At 50.5% G+C, this 17463-nt stretch overlaps 1 protein-coding gene across 1 annotated transcript; it reads left to right on the plus strand.

Annotated features, from left to right (window-relative positions):
- Positions 1-320: 320 nt before the first annotated feature.
- On the plus strand, positions 321-17449 carry LOC117702260 (calmodulin-binding transcription activator 2-like). Its single transcript, XM_034493490.2, is given in 25 exon segments — positions 321-355; positions 1887-1981; positions 2153-2256; positions 4076-4143; positions 4224-4359; positions 4870-4941; positions 5172-5325; positions 5622-5756; positions 6379-7328; positions 8182-8308; positions 9424-9458; positions 9460-9526; positions 9529-9558; positions 11189-11304; positions 11924-12108; positions 12418-12496; positions 12644-12866; positions 13246-13547; positions 14832-15028; positions 15281-15464; positions 15832-15903; positions 15996-16016; positions 16140-16327; positions 16486-16560; positions 16648-17449. Coding segments are annotated over 24 exon segments (3615 nt in total). The 5' UTR covers positions 321-355; positions 1887-1950; the 3' UTR covers positions 16712-17449.
- Positions 17450-17463: the final 14 nt, after the last annotated feature.

Genomic DNA, 17463 nt, shown 5'->3' on the forward strand with positions numbered 1-17463 from the left:
GAAGGATTCTGCATTCTCAGCATTTCTCCTTTGCCTCCAGGGCTCTGGCCCTGGACCTCTGCCCACGCCCCATCCTCCTGCGCCACAGTCACGTCAATTAGCGGAGCTTCCGCCTCCGGATCCCGTTCCTCGGCGCTACTCCCTCTTTAGGGACAGTCCAACAGCGCGTCTCATAAGACTGGCCCAGAGCCCCAAGTGTGCTGACCCCAGGTTCCCTTCCCGACCCCCGTTCCCTTAATTGGGAGGCCCCGCCCCGTGCGCACTGACGTCGAACGCTGCTGTCAGCCGGCGCTAGGGGGGTCGGTTGGGGTAGATAGAATGGCCGCTGCCGCCGTCACCCGCGGGACCCCGGGAGGTAAGAGCCAGGGCCTCTAGCCCGCCTCTCCGCCCCCGCGCCAGGGGGCGCAGCTCCACGCCGCCCGGGTGTGGAGCGCGGCGCTGGGGACCACCGTCCCTCCTCCCGGTTTGCCCCCACCTCACCGCTTCCGTCCTCTTTCCCCGCGCCAGGGGGCGCCGCTAGGCGCAGGGCCCCATCACGGATCAGAGAGTACGGGGACAGTCCCCAGACCCTCTCACCGGGCTTCCGCACTGCCCCTTGCCTGCCAGGTGTTCATGAACTCTGCTCAGCTGCTTCTCCAGAACATCCGGGTTTGCGGGCGGGATCTCCTCCCACATCTGGGAGTCTCCCAGGACCCCCGCCCACTTTGGGGAGAGCACCCTACCCCCCCGTGACAGTCGTGTCATAGACCACCACTCTCAGGCCGCAGTCTCATCCGGCTCCAGCTCTGCACCTTGGCAAACTGCCTAGACAGAGCTGAGCACCTGCACCCTGGGGAGACTCCTTTTCCCAATCCTAGCCTCTCTGCACACCTCCAATCCTGAATGGGCTTCCACCCCCTCTCCATCCCCGGACACCTGGCAGAGCCAGCGCAGAGAACCTCCTCCAGCTCCCATCTGTTCCTTAAGAGGGCGGAGGCTCAGGCTGGAGCCAGAGCAGTAGAGGGGATATGGTAGGCTGGGAGCCAGAGAAGAAGCAGAGGTTGGGGAAATAGGAGTGTTGGGTAAAGTGAAATTCTAGCTGCAAAGAGGAAGCCGGCATGTCCCACCGGAAGCTTGCTCCAACATATCTATTCCAAATTCTCCCAGTCCCTGACCAACCCCAGAGAGGGAGAGAGAGAGAGAGAGAGAGAGAGAGAGAGAGAGAGAGAGAGAGAACATGAGAGAGAGAACATGAGAGAGAGAACATGAGAGAGAGAACGAGAACACGAACATGAGGTCAGTTATCAGATCTACCCTTCCCCTAAAAAGTCAAAGAGAGAAGGAAATTCGGGTGTGTCTTCAAAAGCCCAGCTTGTTACCAGACTTAGATCTGCTTTCCTCCAGCATCCAAGCCATCCTTCTAGGACCAGAGCCCTAGTTCTCACAACTGGCCCACCCTTAGCTCTAACCTTGCTCTCCCTTCCTAGATGCACCCTGACTTTTTTTTTTTTTTTTTTTTTTCCTGTTTGATTTTCCGTGGAGGAAAAAGATCTACTAACTGACCTCACCTACTCTCTCTTTCAGGTCTGTCAGGGCCTAGGAGAATCTGGGTTAGACATGCAGGATCCAGCTTCCTGCCCTAGGGAATGCTCCAACACTGTCAGCATCCCCCACTCATCCCTTCCTTCACGATCACTCTGTTCTGTCTTGTCTCCCAACTCCTGTTGGTTCCCGGCACTATGTTCTTTCATCTCTATTCTCTGGTTCTGCGGTCACAATCTAGTTCCACATTTTCTTCATCTTTCCCAGATACCAGCACTGAGTTCTACACCCCTTACTCACCAAAAGCTCCTTATCTTGGAGTAAAGTGGGGGCTTCTCCCATGACCTTGTTCTCGCCTTTTGCAGCACAGACTCCCCCTCCCCCCGGCCCCTCAGGCCGGGGGTGACCTTGCCCCCTGGAACCTTCACCATGAATACCAAGGACACCACTGAGGTTGCTGGTAAGTTCACAAAATGGGTTCTCAGTTTGGGCACAGCCTTGTTTTGCTACTGCCTGTCCCTCTGAATCTTTGCTCCCTCTTCTCTCATCCTGGTGCAGGTCCTCTCGGGGCCTTACATTTAGCTCCTTTCCTGTTTGCCTCTAACAAAGCTATTCCTCTGGTCCCCTCTAGAGAACAGCCACCACCTGAAGATCTTCCTCCCCAAGAAACTGCTGGAGTGTCTTCCTCGATGCCCACTGCTGCCTCCAGAGCGGCTCCGATGGAATACAAATGAGGTTTTCTAGGGATCTTGGGGGATTGGGGCTGGGGGAGGTGGAGTGCTATGTCTGTGGACACACAGTGCTGAGCATGGTTCTAGGCCTTTGGAGATTATAGAATTGTAAAGGCTTGGACCTTATGAGTGTCCATTTCTCTTCAGTATAATCCAAGTCCTGGCTGTCCTGGACTCACTCTGTAGACCAGGCTGGCCTCGAACTCAGAAATCTGCCTGCCTCTGCCTCCCAAGTGCTGGGATTAAAGGCGTGTGCCACCACTGCCCGGCCACCGTAGATGTTAATGAAGAGAAAGTGATTGGTTTTGTTTCTATGTGTTAAGTGCTTGTTTTTGGACAAGGTATCATGTAGTCCACGTGAGCCTTGCACTTGCTATGCAGCCAAGGTTGACCTTAAATATCCAGTCCTCCTGCCTCTACTGCCTGAGTGTTGGGATTCTAAATGTGTGCCACAGAGCATAGTTAATGAAGTGCTGGGGAATGAACTCGAGGCCTTGTGCAAGCTAGGCAAGCCCTCTACTGACTGAGCTACTCCCTTGCCCTGGCTTTGAACTCTTGATCCTTCTGATTCACATGTTTGTGAAGGCAGAGGTCTATGTCATATGGCTTCCTCAGTCATTCTGCCTTAATTTTTTGAGACAGGGTCTTTAAATGGACTTGAAGCTCACTGATTGGCCAGCCAGCCCCAGAATCATCTTGTGTCTCTTTCCCCGATACTAGGATTATAGGCACCAGGCATGAACAGTTGTGCCTAGCTTTTTATGTGGGTTACGGGGATCTGAATTGGTGTCCACACTTATACAGCAAGTACTTTACTGATTTAGTCATGTGGGCTGGAGCTCCTGATCCTCCTGCCTCTGTTTCCTGAGTGCTGGGATTACAGGTGTGTACCCACATGTCTGTCTCAGAGTCCCTGCTTTTTACCACCTTTTAGAGGCACAAAATTCTTGTCACACCTTTTGTATTTTGTGTACATGTTCCCTTGCATGTAGTTGGTGACTGGTGATTATTGATTCAGTACTAGAATTATCTGTAAAACTGGGGGGTAGTGGTTCACACCCATAATCTTAGCACTCAGGAGGCAGAGTGCTAAGATTAGTAACTATGACCATCTTGGTCTACATACAGAGTATAGGGCAGGCCAAGGTTATGTAGTGAGACTGTACTGTCAATAAAAATGGGAGTGTTTGCATATGGTTCTTGTAAGTCTATAAAGCCCCCACGAAGTTCAGAGAAGCAACAGGACTTCCAGACACATAGAGACATTTCATGGTCCTGAGGAGTGTGGGCACTACTGTGAAGGGTGTGGTTGTTGGAGGTCTGCTCAGGAAGCAAACAGTGAGCACATCTGGCAGGCCCAGCAGGCTGGATTTGAGTAAATACAGGGATAATTGTGTGATACTTTGTCTGAAAACCTTGGAAACAGACAGAGAACCTGGAGTTCTTGTCAGTGTCAAATTGTCAGATTGATGGTTCTCACAGAGAAAGTACCTAATATGAACAAAGGATAAACTTGAAGCTGGCCCCATGATATAGGCTCTAGTAGGCAGAGAGATAGGTTAGGTTGGTGTTTTTCTCCTCTGGGTACTTGAACCTGGGGCCTTGCACATGCTAAACAAGCATCGTCTTTTTCTGTTATTCAGCTATATCCCCAGCCTAAGGTCAGGTTTCATCTGAGATAGAGCTTGCTGTTCCTAAGAGGGCTCTGTGGCCCTGCTGGGTCCACATACTGGAAGAGCCTTACAATAGGTGGCATACCTCTGCAGAGGTCCTGAGACAGTGACCAAGTGGGGACACCTACCCAAGTGCTTCCTTTCCTACAGGAGATTGCATCCTACCTGATCACCTTTGAGAAACATGATGAGTGGCTGTCTTGTGCCCCAAAGACAAGGTGAGAAAGCTCTCCAGTGTGAAGAGTAACAAATCCTGGCCTGTGTTTATAAAAATCAAGCCTCCCACCCCCATTTCCAGGCCTCAAAATGGCTCCATTATCCTCTACAATCGTAAGAAGGTGAAATACCGGAAGGATGGTTACCTTTGGAAGAAGCGGAAGGATGGGAAGACTACCCGAGAGGACCACATGAAACTGAAGGTCCAGGGCATGGAGGTAAGAGCCCTTGCCCTTGTCCACACTCCAGCCCGTCAGGGTGTGGGACTGTTGTCTGCCCTTCCCGCTCATCAGTCTGACTGATGGCTGAGCTCACTCTCACTTCCCATTTGCCCTTCATGATAACTTTTTGACATGATGGACAGTCCCTCACTTCCCTCACAATTCCCTCAAGGATCCAAGTAATGATATTCTTAAACATGGGCTTCTCTTCCCACATCCTCGTTCTTCTGCACTTCCTCTCTGCCCTTAGAGTTCTTTCTCACATCTCAACTTGGGTACTTTTTGTAAGACCCCACTCCGACCCCCAGCTCCTCTGTTCCCTTCTTTCTGTCCCTCAACCGTGACTTAAAGCCTGCTGGAATTTGGAAGGGATGGGAAGAAGGTGGGGGTAGGGAGAGGACTGAAGAGGAACTGGTGGAAAGATTGGGATTCCTGCAAAGGAACTGAACAGAGGAAGAGTTGGGGAGCAGACTAGCCCTCCCCCCACCCCAGCCTGTCTCCTGGCAGTGTCTCTATGGCTGCTACGTTCACTCTTCCATCGTCCCCACATTCCATCGGCGCTGCTATTGGCTGCTCCAGGTAAGAACTGAGAACTCGGCCAGATTTCTGGTCTTTGAGGAAAATGGGTTCTCAAAAGATGAAGTGAACTAGACTCTGAGTGGGAAAAAGTAGAAAGGAAATCAGAGATAGAACATGATAGAAATTGAGGTGACTAGGATTGGGGTGATGCCCAGAAGACAGTGAGGACTTGGAGGCTAAGCTCCTGAGGCCTAGACCCCATGGCTCTCTCTGTGCCTTTGTGCCCCCAGAACCCTGACATCGTCCTTGTGCACTACCTGAACGTCCCAGCCCTGGAGGATTGTGGAAAGGGCTGTAGCCCCATCTTTTGTTCTATCAGTAGCGACCGGCGAGAATGGCTGAAGTGGTCACGTGAGGAGCTATTGGGACAGCTGAAGCCCATGTGTAAGGAGCAAACAGGGATGAACTCTAAGGGAGAGTGAGAGTGGAATTTTCCAAAAGCACTGGGGTTCTGTGCCCAAACCCTGTAGGTAACTATTTCTCTCTAAGTCAGGAGGGCACTTTCCTGTTTGGATACTGGATACTGAGCCTGTACAGTCTAAGATGTGGAATGTGGAGGGGAGTGAAAGACAGCTGTGGGCTGTATGTCTGAGCAGTTTTAAGTTTAGCATATCAGAGGTTGGGAGGAAACATGAAGGTACTTTGAAAGTCTCACTGTATTTCCCCCAAATCTCCTGTAGTTCATGGCATCAAGTGGAGCTGTGGGAATGGGTCAGAGGAATTCTCCGTGGAACAGTTGGTGCAACAGATCTTGGACACCCACCCAACCAAGCCAGCACCCCGAACCCATGCTTGTCTCTGCAGTGGGGGCCTTGGTAAGTGACCCCTGACTTTGGGACTCCTTTCCCAGTTAGCCACATTGCTTAGTAACTGCCCTGATGAAATTTGCATACTAATTTGCAAGTCTTTGCATGTCCAGAAAGATGGACCAGATGAGCAAAGAACTCCTGATCTGAGGGTACTAGCCCCAGAAATGTATACAATCCTGGCAGTCCACAGCTCATCTGCCCAGTGCTTTCAGTAATTCCTCCCCTACTACCACATACCACCAATTACACCCAACCTTAGGTTTGATCCTATTTGGTTCTTCTTTTGTCCTTTTTGCTCTGCCTTTCGCTAGTGCCTCAAGCCAGGACTCCTCCCCCACTCTGTTCCTCTAGTCCTGTTTGAGTGAAACTGAAGGGAGGGGAGGGGGAGATCCACTTTTGATGCCTCCCAGTGGTCATAATCAGTATTACACTCTAGGTTTACTGTGTGTGTGTGTGTGTGTGTGTGTGTGTGTGTGTGTGTGTGTGTGTGTGTGTGTGTGTGTGGGGGGGTGGTGGGATGGGTGTGGGAAGTGGAAGAATAGGGATCAGGGGGTGTTTCCAGAAAGGGGCTGCTAGGGAAAAAAATGTATCTTATCCCTTCTCTTCTCCCTACTTCTCTCCACTCCAGGTTCTGGGAGCCTTACCCACAAATGCAGTAGCACGAAACACCGCATCATCTCTCCCAAAGTGGAGCCTCGAGCTTTAACCCTGGCTTCTATATCCCACTCCAAGCCCCCTGAACCTCCACCACTGAGAGCTCCACTTCCTCCAGAGCTCCCCAAGGCACATACCTCCCCATCTTCCTCTTCTTCCTCCTCTTCCTCCTCCTCCTCAGGATTTGCAGAACCCCTAGAAATCAGACCTAGCCCTCCTACCTCTCAAGGGGGTTCATCAAGAGGAGGCACTGCTATCCTCCTCCTAACAGGACTAGAGCAACGTGCTGGGGGCCTGACACCCACTAGACACTTGGCTCCACAGGCTGAACCTAGACCTCCTGTGAGCTTGGCTGTGGTTGTAGGTTCTGAGCCTTCTGCCCCACCAGCTCCTCCCAGCCCTGCCTTTGACCCTGATCGTTTTCTCAACAGCCCTCAAAGGGGCCAGACATACGGAGGGGGCCAAGGAGTAAACCCAGACTTCCCTGAGGCAGAGGGCACTCATACTCCCTGTCCTGCCCTGGAACCTGCTGCTGCCCTGGAGCCCCAGGCAGCTGCTCGAGGTCTCCCTCCACAGCTGGGAGCAAGTGGGAGAAGAGGAAACAAATTCTTCATCCAAGATGATGATAGTGGGGAGGAACTCAGGGGTCCGGGAACAGTGGGGCCTGTCCCTTCACCCCCTCCTTCATCCCCATCCTCCCCTGCCGCCTTGCAGCCTTCAGGCAGGGCGACAAGAGGAGAAGCCTTGTTTGGAGGCTCTGCTGGCAGCACCAGTGAGCTAGAGCCCTTCAGTCTTTCATCATTCCCAGACCTTATGGGAGAACTCATCAGTGATGAAGCTCCAGGTGTCCCTGCCCCAACCCCCCAGCTCTCTCCTGCTCTTAACTCCATCACAGACTTTTCCCCAGAGTGGTCCTACCCAGAGGTGAGTCAGGTTTTTCTTCTCCCATTAGTTTTTGGAGTTTTCAAAATGAATTTTATTAATCCTTACCCCATGGCCTTGTTCACGTAAATGTTAGGAATCAAATCCATCTTTATTAAGCGTATACTCTGCCATTAAGTGATTCTACCAAGTCCTTCCTCCTCCTGGCTCTTCTAACCTTTACTTTTATGTGAACTACAGTTTTCCCACATACCTTTTCCCATGTCTACTCTTTCCCATGTTCCTGGAGCCCCTTCGGGGACCTCGTTCTTGGTGACTGTTTTAAGGGAAGGATACAGGGGTCTTTAATCCTAGACCACACACACACACACACACACACACACACACACACACACACGAGATGCCTGCAGACTCTGAGCAGATGAGAGGCTGTGGTCAGCAGTGGAGAAGTTCTCCTGTGCTTAGAGAGGGAAAGGGGAACCGCAGTGGAGTGAAGGAGCTTAGCAGCAGAGCTGACACTCTTGGGGAGCCCCAAGTTCTGCTTCTTGGTAGACTCAGAACATTCTAGTTAAGGGCTGAGGGTGAGGCTCAGTGGTTTAACATTTGCCTAGCATAGACAAGGCCTTGGGCTTGGGCTGGATCCTCAGCACTGAGGAAAGGTGGGGCACGCTAATCCCAGTACTCAAGAAACAGAAGCTAGATGATCAGGAATTCTAGGCCATCTTTAGCTACATAGTAAGTTTGAGACCAGCCTAAGTTTTATGAGATTCTATTTAAATCAAAAAACAAAAAGACAGAAGGAAAACTTAGTTCTGATGAGATAAATAAGCACTCGGCAGAACCCTGAGACTCTAGCACAACTGCAGTCATGTGACTGTCTGATTTGTGTCTGCAGGGTGGGGTCAAGGTGCTCATCACAGGCCCCTGGACGGAGGCCGCAGAGCATTACTCCTGCGTCTTCGATCACATCGCAGTGCCGGCCTCCCTGGTCCAGCCTGGTGTCTTACGCTGCTACTGTCCTGGTATGGAGATTGGGAATGATATGGGGAGGGACTGCCACTATGGACAGTTAAGATGGGTGAGGACCTCCAGATTTCCAGGAAGCACTGGACAAAGACCGCTTCCAGCCCTGAAGCACAGTGCCCAGTTCCCCTGCATATAGAAGAGCTTGGCCTTAATGTCAGCAAATCTAGGATCTGATCTAAGAAGTCTACTTGTTAGCTAACCAGTGATCTTCTCTAAAATTCTACACCTCCCTTGTGTTTTCTTCCTCTAAGGTTAAGCATTTGGCTAAAGGGATCTCTAATGTCTATACTGCCTCTGTAGCTTAGATAGAGCCAGGGTCTTCTGTACCAATCCTGGGAGTCTCATCAGCCATATGTACTTGTTTAATTAAATTTAAAACCTGTTTCCTCGGGCATACTAACCATATTTCAAGTGCTCAATCACCACACATTCCAGTGCTCCCAAGTTGAGTATTTTAGATGTAGGCATTCCCATCACTGTAGAAACTTCTGGACAGCAATGGTCTATGCCTCTATTCTGCCACCACCCTTCCTTACAATCTAACACTCAACAGTTGTCTTCCTTGGGGGACAGGTTAGCAGTATTGTAGTCTTTCCTAGTCACCACAGCCCCAGTCAAAAGGGAAGGGGATAAGAAAGGAAACAGGGATAAGGTCAGAGAAGCTGGCAACTAGGGGGCTCTGGTCTAGAGGTTGAAACCTGCCAGCTTTATCCTCAGGGTGGTAGACATTGAGACTCTGGACACAGCTCCTACTGGACACGGCTGGTAAACAGACAGATTCCCTTTCCTGCATTTCAATAAGGGTCATGACCTCTGAACTCTGGTCTAAAGGATTAAAAGAGTTAACTACCATCACGTTTGCTGAGCAACACCCTTAAGGGTCTACATGCAATAATTCCTCTGGTTCTTAGAAGGTATTAAGTTATTGAATAAAGAGTCTCCCCTCCCCATTAGTGCAAAGGCCACACTGCTGAAGCTAGGGTCTCTTGGCCCACAGCAAGGGAACAGGAGAAATAAGGAATCATCATCACTGGCTCTAATAGAGTTAATCAGGAAACCAGCCAGGAAAGGAGCAAGGACAGAGCCCTCCCTTCTGACCTGTTCTCCCCAGCCCATGAGGTAGGGCTGGTGTCTTTGCAGGTGGCTGGGGCGGGAAGGCCCTCTCTCTGCTTCTGTGCTCTTTGAGTATCGAGCCCGCCGGTTCCTGTCTCTGCCAGTACACAGCTTGACTGGTTGTCACTGGATGGTAAGTACTGAGCCCTTGGACCCAGATCTTAGGTATGACATGTTTGCATTCAAGTGGTACACAGACATACATGCAGGCAGAACTCCCATGCATATAAAATAAAATTTAAAAAAAATTAAAAATTATAGGTTACTTATTTTTGTTTTTCTTTTGGATGATAAAGATGTTTTCATTATAGGAGTTTTAGAAATTACAGAAAAACGAAAAATGGAAACGTGTAATAGTATTAACATGGCTATTATTGAAGTGTTCTCTCTTACCCATAGAGGCATACACAAGTCCATATGCTCACAAGCATATTTATTTGGTCTTGTTTCTGCTTTTACTTGTTTTCTTTTCTGGTGATCTGAGAATTCTGAGTCTGCTGCTTCCTCAGAGTTTGCTTTTCTTCCTCTAGGTAGATCTGTTGCTTTGTGATTCTTCTCAGTTATGCTATCATACCTGTTAGTCTTCTTGTCTCCTGCCATTCCTCCTTCTCTTAGAGCTTCTGGTTGCTACTTTTGCCTCACTCTTTGGCAGTGTATGTATGTGTGTGTGCGCGTGTGCACATATGTGTGCTCCTGTTACAGTTGTCACATGGCCTTAGCACTGCTGGGTTGTCTGTGTGATTTTAATCTGTCTTCCTTGGACCTCAGTAGCCTTCCCTGGCCTGCCCTGGCCTGCCCTGGCCTGCCCTGGCCTGCTCTGGTCTGCCCTGGCCTGCTCTGGCCTGCTCTGGATGTTCATCACTTTATTCTAATCATTGTGCCATCTCTCTGCTGGGTCTCCTCTCTTCCCAGTTTCCTTGAACTCTATCTGATCATGCTTATCTTCTTTTCTAATTGCTTGATTGGGACTTACTGGCTCTGTTCTTTCTTTCCTCACTGTCACCTTAAAATTTCTGTTCCCCTGTCTGTCCTGAGTTTCTGCTCATCATTCCCTCTGTCATGGCATTGTGGAACATCCAGTCTTCACTGTTTTTCTGTGTTGTTTTCCCCAGGTTCTGCTCCCCTCTCACTTTCTCTCCTTGTCCTTGTTGATCTCAGAAGGGGATGGATATAGCTCATGTTTATGTGTATACATGTGTGTGTAGGTTTGTGCATGGAGTTGGGAGGAGGGAGATGAGCATAGCCATCCATCTCTGCTACTTTCCTTTCCCAACCATCCTTTGTGAATAGCTGCAGGGGACCTGCTGGGGTAGGCAGTGGTTTTCAACTATAGTCTTTGGAGTAGTGGTTAACTTAGGAGGGGGACCTTGGAAACTTCAGCCCAGCGTGGAGGACAATGGTAGAGTTTGGAGCAAGAACTTGGGGAGCATGCTGTTTAGGAAAAGGCTGGAAGAGGACATGGTACTATGTGGCTTGGTTAGCTGAGGACCAGATGGGCCCTGGGGAATTCCTGCTGTCTCTGTATTAGAGGAAACAACCTTGGTTCTTAGATCCCAGTTCTAGTATACTGTGACTTAGGAGCTTTAGCTCAAGAGCTGAGTCTTGGGGAGTTCTGTTTAGATGAGTGGGTGAGGGGGTGTTGTATAGAGTAAGAGCAAGCTCCATCACCCCATTCTTCACCCCCAGATCTTGAGTACAACTGCTAGTAGTCTTCCTAGCATCACACAGATCCTGCTTACTTAGCTCCCATGCCCACCCTACAGACAGCCAATTCCGGATGTCCATCCTGGAGCGGTTGGAGCAGATGGAAAAAAGGATGGCAGAGATCGCAGCAGCTGGGCAGGCACCTGGGCAGGGTCCAGAGGCTCCTCCAATTCAGGTACTTCTAAACCAAGACCATGGTCTACAGTGGGGAACACAGGATCTCAATGCGAGTGGTTCTAGCATGGCTCTCCTCACTCATCTACCTCAGCCTTGTCAGCCAGTACTCCTCCCTCTTCCTGCTATCACCTTGCTGCACTCCACACACACATGGCAAGAGTGACTATTCTGGACACCCTCGTGGCATGACTATTTCTGATCTGATGAAGGGTGGAAGTAAAAGTGAGGATGATGGAGGAATCAGGGTTTTGATCTCTATGGGTTCAGAGTCTTGGAAGGAAAAGGGCTGGGAAAGGATGTAGAGAAGACTATGGTTCCTGGTGCAGAAAAATATATGTGGACATGTCACCAGTCAAAACTAGCATGGAAGCATTGTGTAAGGTTAGCTCCCGGAAGAGCTAGAAGTGGGCAGAGGGGTCAGGGGATAGTGAGGCCACACAGGGATTCAAACTAGAACCAGTGAGTTATCAGTAGTGGGAACTTAAGAGTGGGAAACATGGTGTGTGTGTGTGTGTGTGTGTGTGTGTGTGTGTGTGTGTATACTAAAAGTGGAAGCTGGGAAGATAACCTGCAGGACTAAATGCCCAAGTCTCTGTATATGCGTGTGTATACTGCAGGATGAAGGCCAGGGCCCTGGCTTCGAGGCACGGGTGGTGGTCTTGGTAGAGAGCATGATCCCACGGTCCACTTGGAGGGGTCCTGAACGTCTGATCCACGGAAGTCCCTTCCGGGGCATGAGCCTTCTGCATCTGGCTGCTGCACAGGGCTATGCTCGGCTCATTGAGACTCTGAGCCAGTGGCGGTGAGCAGGGCAGCCTGGGTTGGGGCAGTGCTGGGGGGTGTGGCATTGGGAAACTGTTGAAACTGAAGCACCAGAGGATAAGAACTTGGTTCCCTGCCTGGAAGGAGCAGAGGTCACTGTGGGAAGGCATGTGCTTGGGGAAGATTGGTATTTGGAGGATCCATAATATCCTGACTTAAGACATTGACTTCTTGACCAACTTAAATTGAGAAGGTCACTTCCAGTCCTTCTGGTTCTGATGTTCCTACTTTGTCCCCCCCACCCCTTGTGTTTAACCTGACTGGGCTTTGTCATCGCCCCCATCTCCAGGAGTGTGGAAACAGGAAGCTTGGACTTAGAGCAAGAGGTTGACCCGCTCAATGTGGACCATTTCTCTTGCACCCCTCTGGTAAGGATGTTCCTAAGTTCCCTCAGGCCAATAAAATAAGCAACTGGAATGGATGCTTCAAAGGAATGTGGGGAAATACTGGTGGGTCAGGGCCTGAGGACTGGCTCCCTGGAAGAGGACAGGCCTCAGCACCACCTTGTTTCTTAGATGTGGGCTTGTGCTCTGGGACACTTGGAAGCGGCTGTGCTCCTTTTCTGCTGGAACCGACAAGCACTGAGCATTCCTGACTCTCTGGGCCGGCTACCCCTATCTGTGGCTCATTCTCGGGGTCATGTGCGCCTTGCCCGCTGCCTTGAGGAACTGCAGAGACAGGAGCTTTCAGTTGAGCACCCACTTGCTCTATCCCCACCATCCTCTAGCCCAGACACTGGTGAGAGCTTTGGGTCCTTTTAGAGAATATAATCAAGAAAAATCTAGAGTAAAGCTAAAGGGTGAGACAGACAGAGAGACAAGGATGGGAGATAACAGGACAAAGAACAGGCAGAGAAGGCACTGGAGAGATGGCCTAGAGGTTAAGAGACCTGGGTTCTGTTTCCAGCACCCATGTGACAGCTCACAGCAGTCTGTAACTCCAGTTCTACCTACATATATTGGGGGGAGGGGGGGGGACGGACACTTGTACACATAAAATAAATTAAAAAGAAGAAAGGAAAAAAAAAAAAGAACAGGCAAGGAAACAGATGACTTGGGGTGAGAGACTTGAGGAGCCTGTAGCTCCTGCTCTCCTTACCTATTTTCCCTTTTCTCAGGCCTGAGCAGCGTCTCTTCACCCTCAGAGCTGTCAGATGGCACTTTCTCTGTGACATCAGCCTATTCAAGTGCCCCAGATGGCAGTCCTCCCCCTGCTCCTCTGCTGGCCTCTGAAATTTCTATGGAGATGATCCCAGGCCAGCTTTCTTCTGGTGCCCCTGAGACACCCTTACTCCTCATGGACTATGAAGCCACTAACTCCAAAGAGTCTGCTCCCTCCCCTTCTGGCCTCCCACTAGCCCAGGATGATGGGGTTGCTCCAGAGGATGCTGACAGCCCACCAGCTGTGGATGTGATCCCGGTACTGCTTCTGTTGATGGATTCAGAAGAGCAGAGTAGGGTGCAGAGGCTGGGTGACACAGATTTCCATAAAGCATAACCAGCCTGGAGAATGACCATTTATTTTTTGGCTATAGGTCTAGGACCTCTTTGTTTAGCTCCTTGTAGACTTTGTAATCCAGCAGCCATGAGGTAGGAGAGGTTAAGAATTCTGGAAAATATCTTCACTTAGAACTGTACTGTGGTAATTATCTGTGGACCCATAAAGAGCAAGGTTCTTTTTGTTTTGGTTTTTCAAGACAGAATCTCACTATGGAGCTCTGGCTGTCCGAGAACTCACTCTGTAGACCAGGCTGGCCTTGAACTCAGAGATCCGCCTGCCTCTGCCTCCTGAGTGCTGGCATTAAAGGTGTGCACTACTACACTCAGCTGAGAAAAGGTTCTTAAGAAACACAGTATGGAAGGCAGCTAGGAAGTGAGTCTGAGTAGAGACTGGCAAGACAGAAACACCTGACAGTGGCTTGGAAGAAGGCTTGCCCATGGTAAAAAGTTAAGGAAGGCATTATGTAATGAGTGAATGAGAATGAATCTTCAAATATAGCCAACTGCCAAAACCTGTGGACATACCTGCTTTAGAAAGCCTAAGTATAATTAGGAAGCAGTTTAAGTACAAAAAAAACCAAAAAAAAACCAAAAAAACCAAGAACTCCATGTCAGGAGGCAGGAGAAGGAGGATCTCTGAGCTCCAGGGCAGCCTGGTCTACATAGTGAGTTCCAGGACAGCCAGGGCTATATAGTGAGATGCTGTCTCAAAACAAAACTCCACGAGGGCAGCATTGTAGAGTATGGCAAAGTGGGAAGTGCTTATAGGCCTTACGGCTAGCTATTCACCAGAGTGTTATGTGGACAGTAAGCCCTGGGCTGGTTCTTGGAGACCTGAAGCAAGTGGAGTGATGAGCTTGGGCCAGGCCTGTGGAGATGTATGTTGATGGTGTAGCATGGAGTGGGTCCAAGTGGGATAGTGGACAATCTAGAAGGGTGCTAAGATCTTCATTCTTCGTATCTTGTGTTTATTAGCACACAACAGCACAGAGGGCTGCATCCCTTAGAGGAAATCAGCAAGAAAGAATGGATGAGAAACTTTAGTCCAGAACTAGTGATCAGAAAAGCAGTTCCTGGGGCCTTTGCCTGCTGGTATCTAGAAAGGAGATAGGAGATGAGAGTAAGGCTTAAGGCTACAGTTTAGGCTGTGCTGGAACATGGATAGTTAGGGCTCCACAGAGTTCACACATCTCCCTTCATCCAGGTGGACATGATCTCACTGGCCAAGCAGATCATCGAAGCCACACCAGAGCGGATTAAACGAGAAGACTTCTCAGAGTTACCTGAAGCTGGAGCCTCACCAAGGGAGCACACAGGCACTGTGGGGCTCAGTGAGACCATGTCCTGGCTAGCCAGTTACCTGGAGAACGTGGACCATTTTCCCAGCTCAGCCCCTCCTAGGTAACCAGCTCAGAATAAAGCCTCTTGATTCTTTTTTCAGGGAAAGATGGGAGGGAGGAAGTGTGCTTCCTTATAGTCAAAGCATGGTTCTGGCTGAGGCCCTGAAGTGTTTGAGGAGGGACCTGGGCAGGCTCGTGAACTCTAGAGCCACTCTGCAGACCCTGTTGCTGAAGACCGTCCTTACAAGTCACCTCTTGCTAGGATAAGAGGGATTTAAAATGCTTTGTGACATCCTTTTCCTTATCCCCACAGTGAACTGCCCTTCGAACGAGGTCGCCTAGCTGTCCCTCCGGCACCTTCCTGGGCAGAGTTCCTCTCTGCATCTACCAGTGGCAAGATGGAAAATGACTTTGCCCTGCTGACACTCTCAGATCATGAGCAGCGGGAACTGTATGAGGCAGCACGAGTCATCCAGACAGCTTTCCGAAAGTACAAGGTCAGAGCCTAGGTTCTTGGGATAAATTATCCTTGACCAGGGAAGACTGTAGGATCCCATTGCTTTGTAGAACAAGCACTCACCCAGAGGCCTTAAGTAGGAATGGGAAAGAATGGGGGCAGGGCCACAGTACTTTCCACCAAGCCTGACCATCTAACTTTGATCCCTTAAATTTACAGTGGAAGAGAACTGACTGCTTCAAGTTGTCTTCTCATGTCTACACACAGGCAGCCTATATACACACAAAATAAATAAATGTTTTTTTAAAAGTTTTAAGGAGGAGACTCTGGGAGGGAGGAAGAGGAGGTTCAGAGCCTACTAGGTGGTCTGTGAGATGCTTAGATGAGGTCTCATTCTCTTCCTTTAGGGTCGGAGGTTGAAGGAGCAGCAGGAGGTAGCAGCAGCGGTGATCCAACGTTGTTATCGGAAGTACAAGCAGGTTAGAGCATTTTCTCCAAAGTATACCGACACACACCTACCCAATCTATCTCTGTGCTACGAGAGCCCTAACTTCCCCTCTCTTTCCACAAGCTGACCTGGATTGCACTTAAGGTATTAGGCATGAGATCTGGGTGTGAGTAGTCTGATTCAGCCGTCCGTGTGTGGGTCAGAGAAGGTCTGGATTTCTCCAAACCTCTGCATTTTAGCTCCTTGTCCCCGTCTCCATCCCTACAGTTTGCACTCTATAAGAAAATGACTCAGGCGGCCATCCTGATCCAGAGCAAGTTCCGAAGCTACTATGAACAGAAGCGGTTTCAGCAGAGCCGCCGAGCAGCTGTGCTTATCCAACAGCACTACCGCTCCTACCGCCGCAGGCCCGGGCCTCCTCACCGGCCCTCGGGCGCCCTTCCTGCTCGAAACAAGTAGGAACCGCCCCTTCCCACCCATCTCCAGCCCTCTGCTTACCTCTTCGTTAATGCCCACTCCCTGTTCTCTTCCAGCCCTCCTGCCTTTCCTTACAGTGGTCTTAAGGTGGGGACTGGGGATGCCTGAGTTTTATGAGGTCTCTCTTTCCCACCAGGGGCACCTTTCTCACCAAGAAGCAGGATCAGGCAGCCCGGAAAATAATGAGATTCCTGCGGCGCTGCCGACACAGGTTCTAACCCCTTACCTCTCTGGATCTCTGCCCTGACACCTTTTCTGATCCATCAGTCTCCTCTGACTCATCTCTGTCTCTCTGCAGAATGAGGGAATTGAAGCAGAACCAGGAGCTAGAGGGGCTGCCCCAGCCAGGACTGGCCACCTGACCTCTCCACCGCCTTTCTCCACACCCTGGGGGCCCCCTCTGGCTGTCTAAACAAGGAGAGGGCTTTCGGGACTAGGGGAGCCCCCTGTCGGCAGCTCTTCCCCTTCACCTTTTTGGGAGCCCTTAGTAGAACCCCGCCCCTATCCCCAGCCTTACACGTTTCCTCCCTTCTGGTCGTGCCTACTCTTTTGGTCCCTGGCTCCAGAAGACCTGTGCCCCACATATCTGCATCTTCAGCTGTGACCTACGGAGCCCTGCCTGCACCTTCTCCATAACCCCGTTCCTGCCTGCACCTGACTCGGACCTTCCTGACTTGCCTTATTTATTTGTTCAACGAGTCTCTGATGAATGTATTCGCCTCGGTCCCCACCGCTGCCTTCGCTGCGCGCGCCCTCGTGTTTCAGGGGTGACTCTGCCCCAACCTGACTCCGCATGTTTGCGTCTGTTTCTTCCTTTCCTGGCCCTGTCTTCCCCATCACTCTGACTCTGGTCGCTCATTTAGGGGCCAAAGAGGAGGGGGTGTACATAGGATCGCGAGGCGGAGTCCCGCTCCCGTGGGGAGGGGTTTGTACATAACTGTAACATACAGAGTATAGTGAAGAATCTATTTAAGGCGCTGCGCGGCCGGGAGTCTGGTTCCCTGGCGTGGCGGGAGTCCCCGGCTGGCTCCACGAGCACTTTCTACTTGTGCATGGGCTTGGTTTATACGAATTGCCATTAAACGTCTCTGCACCAGCTAGCCTTCTGTGTCTG

This window comes from Arvicanthis niloticus, unplaced genomic scaffold (genome assembly GCF_011762505.2).
Source record: "Arvicanthis niloticus isolate mArvNil1 unplaced genomic scaffold, mArvNil1.pat.X pat_scaffold_631_arrow_ctg1, whole genome shotgun sequence".
NCBI lineage: Eukaryota > Metazoa > Chordata > Mammalia > Rodentia > Muridae > Arvicanthis > Arvicanthis niloticus.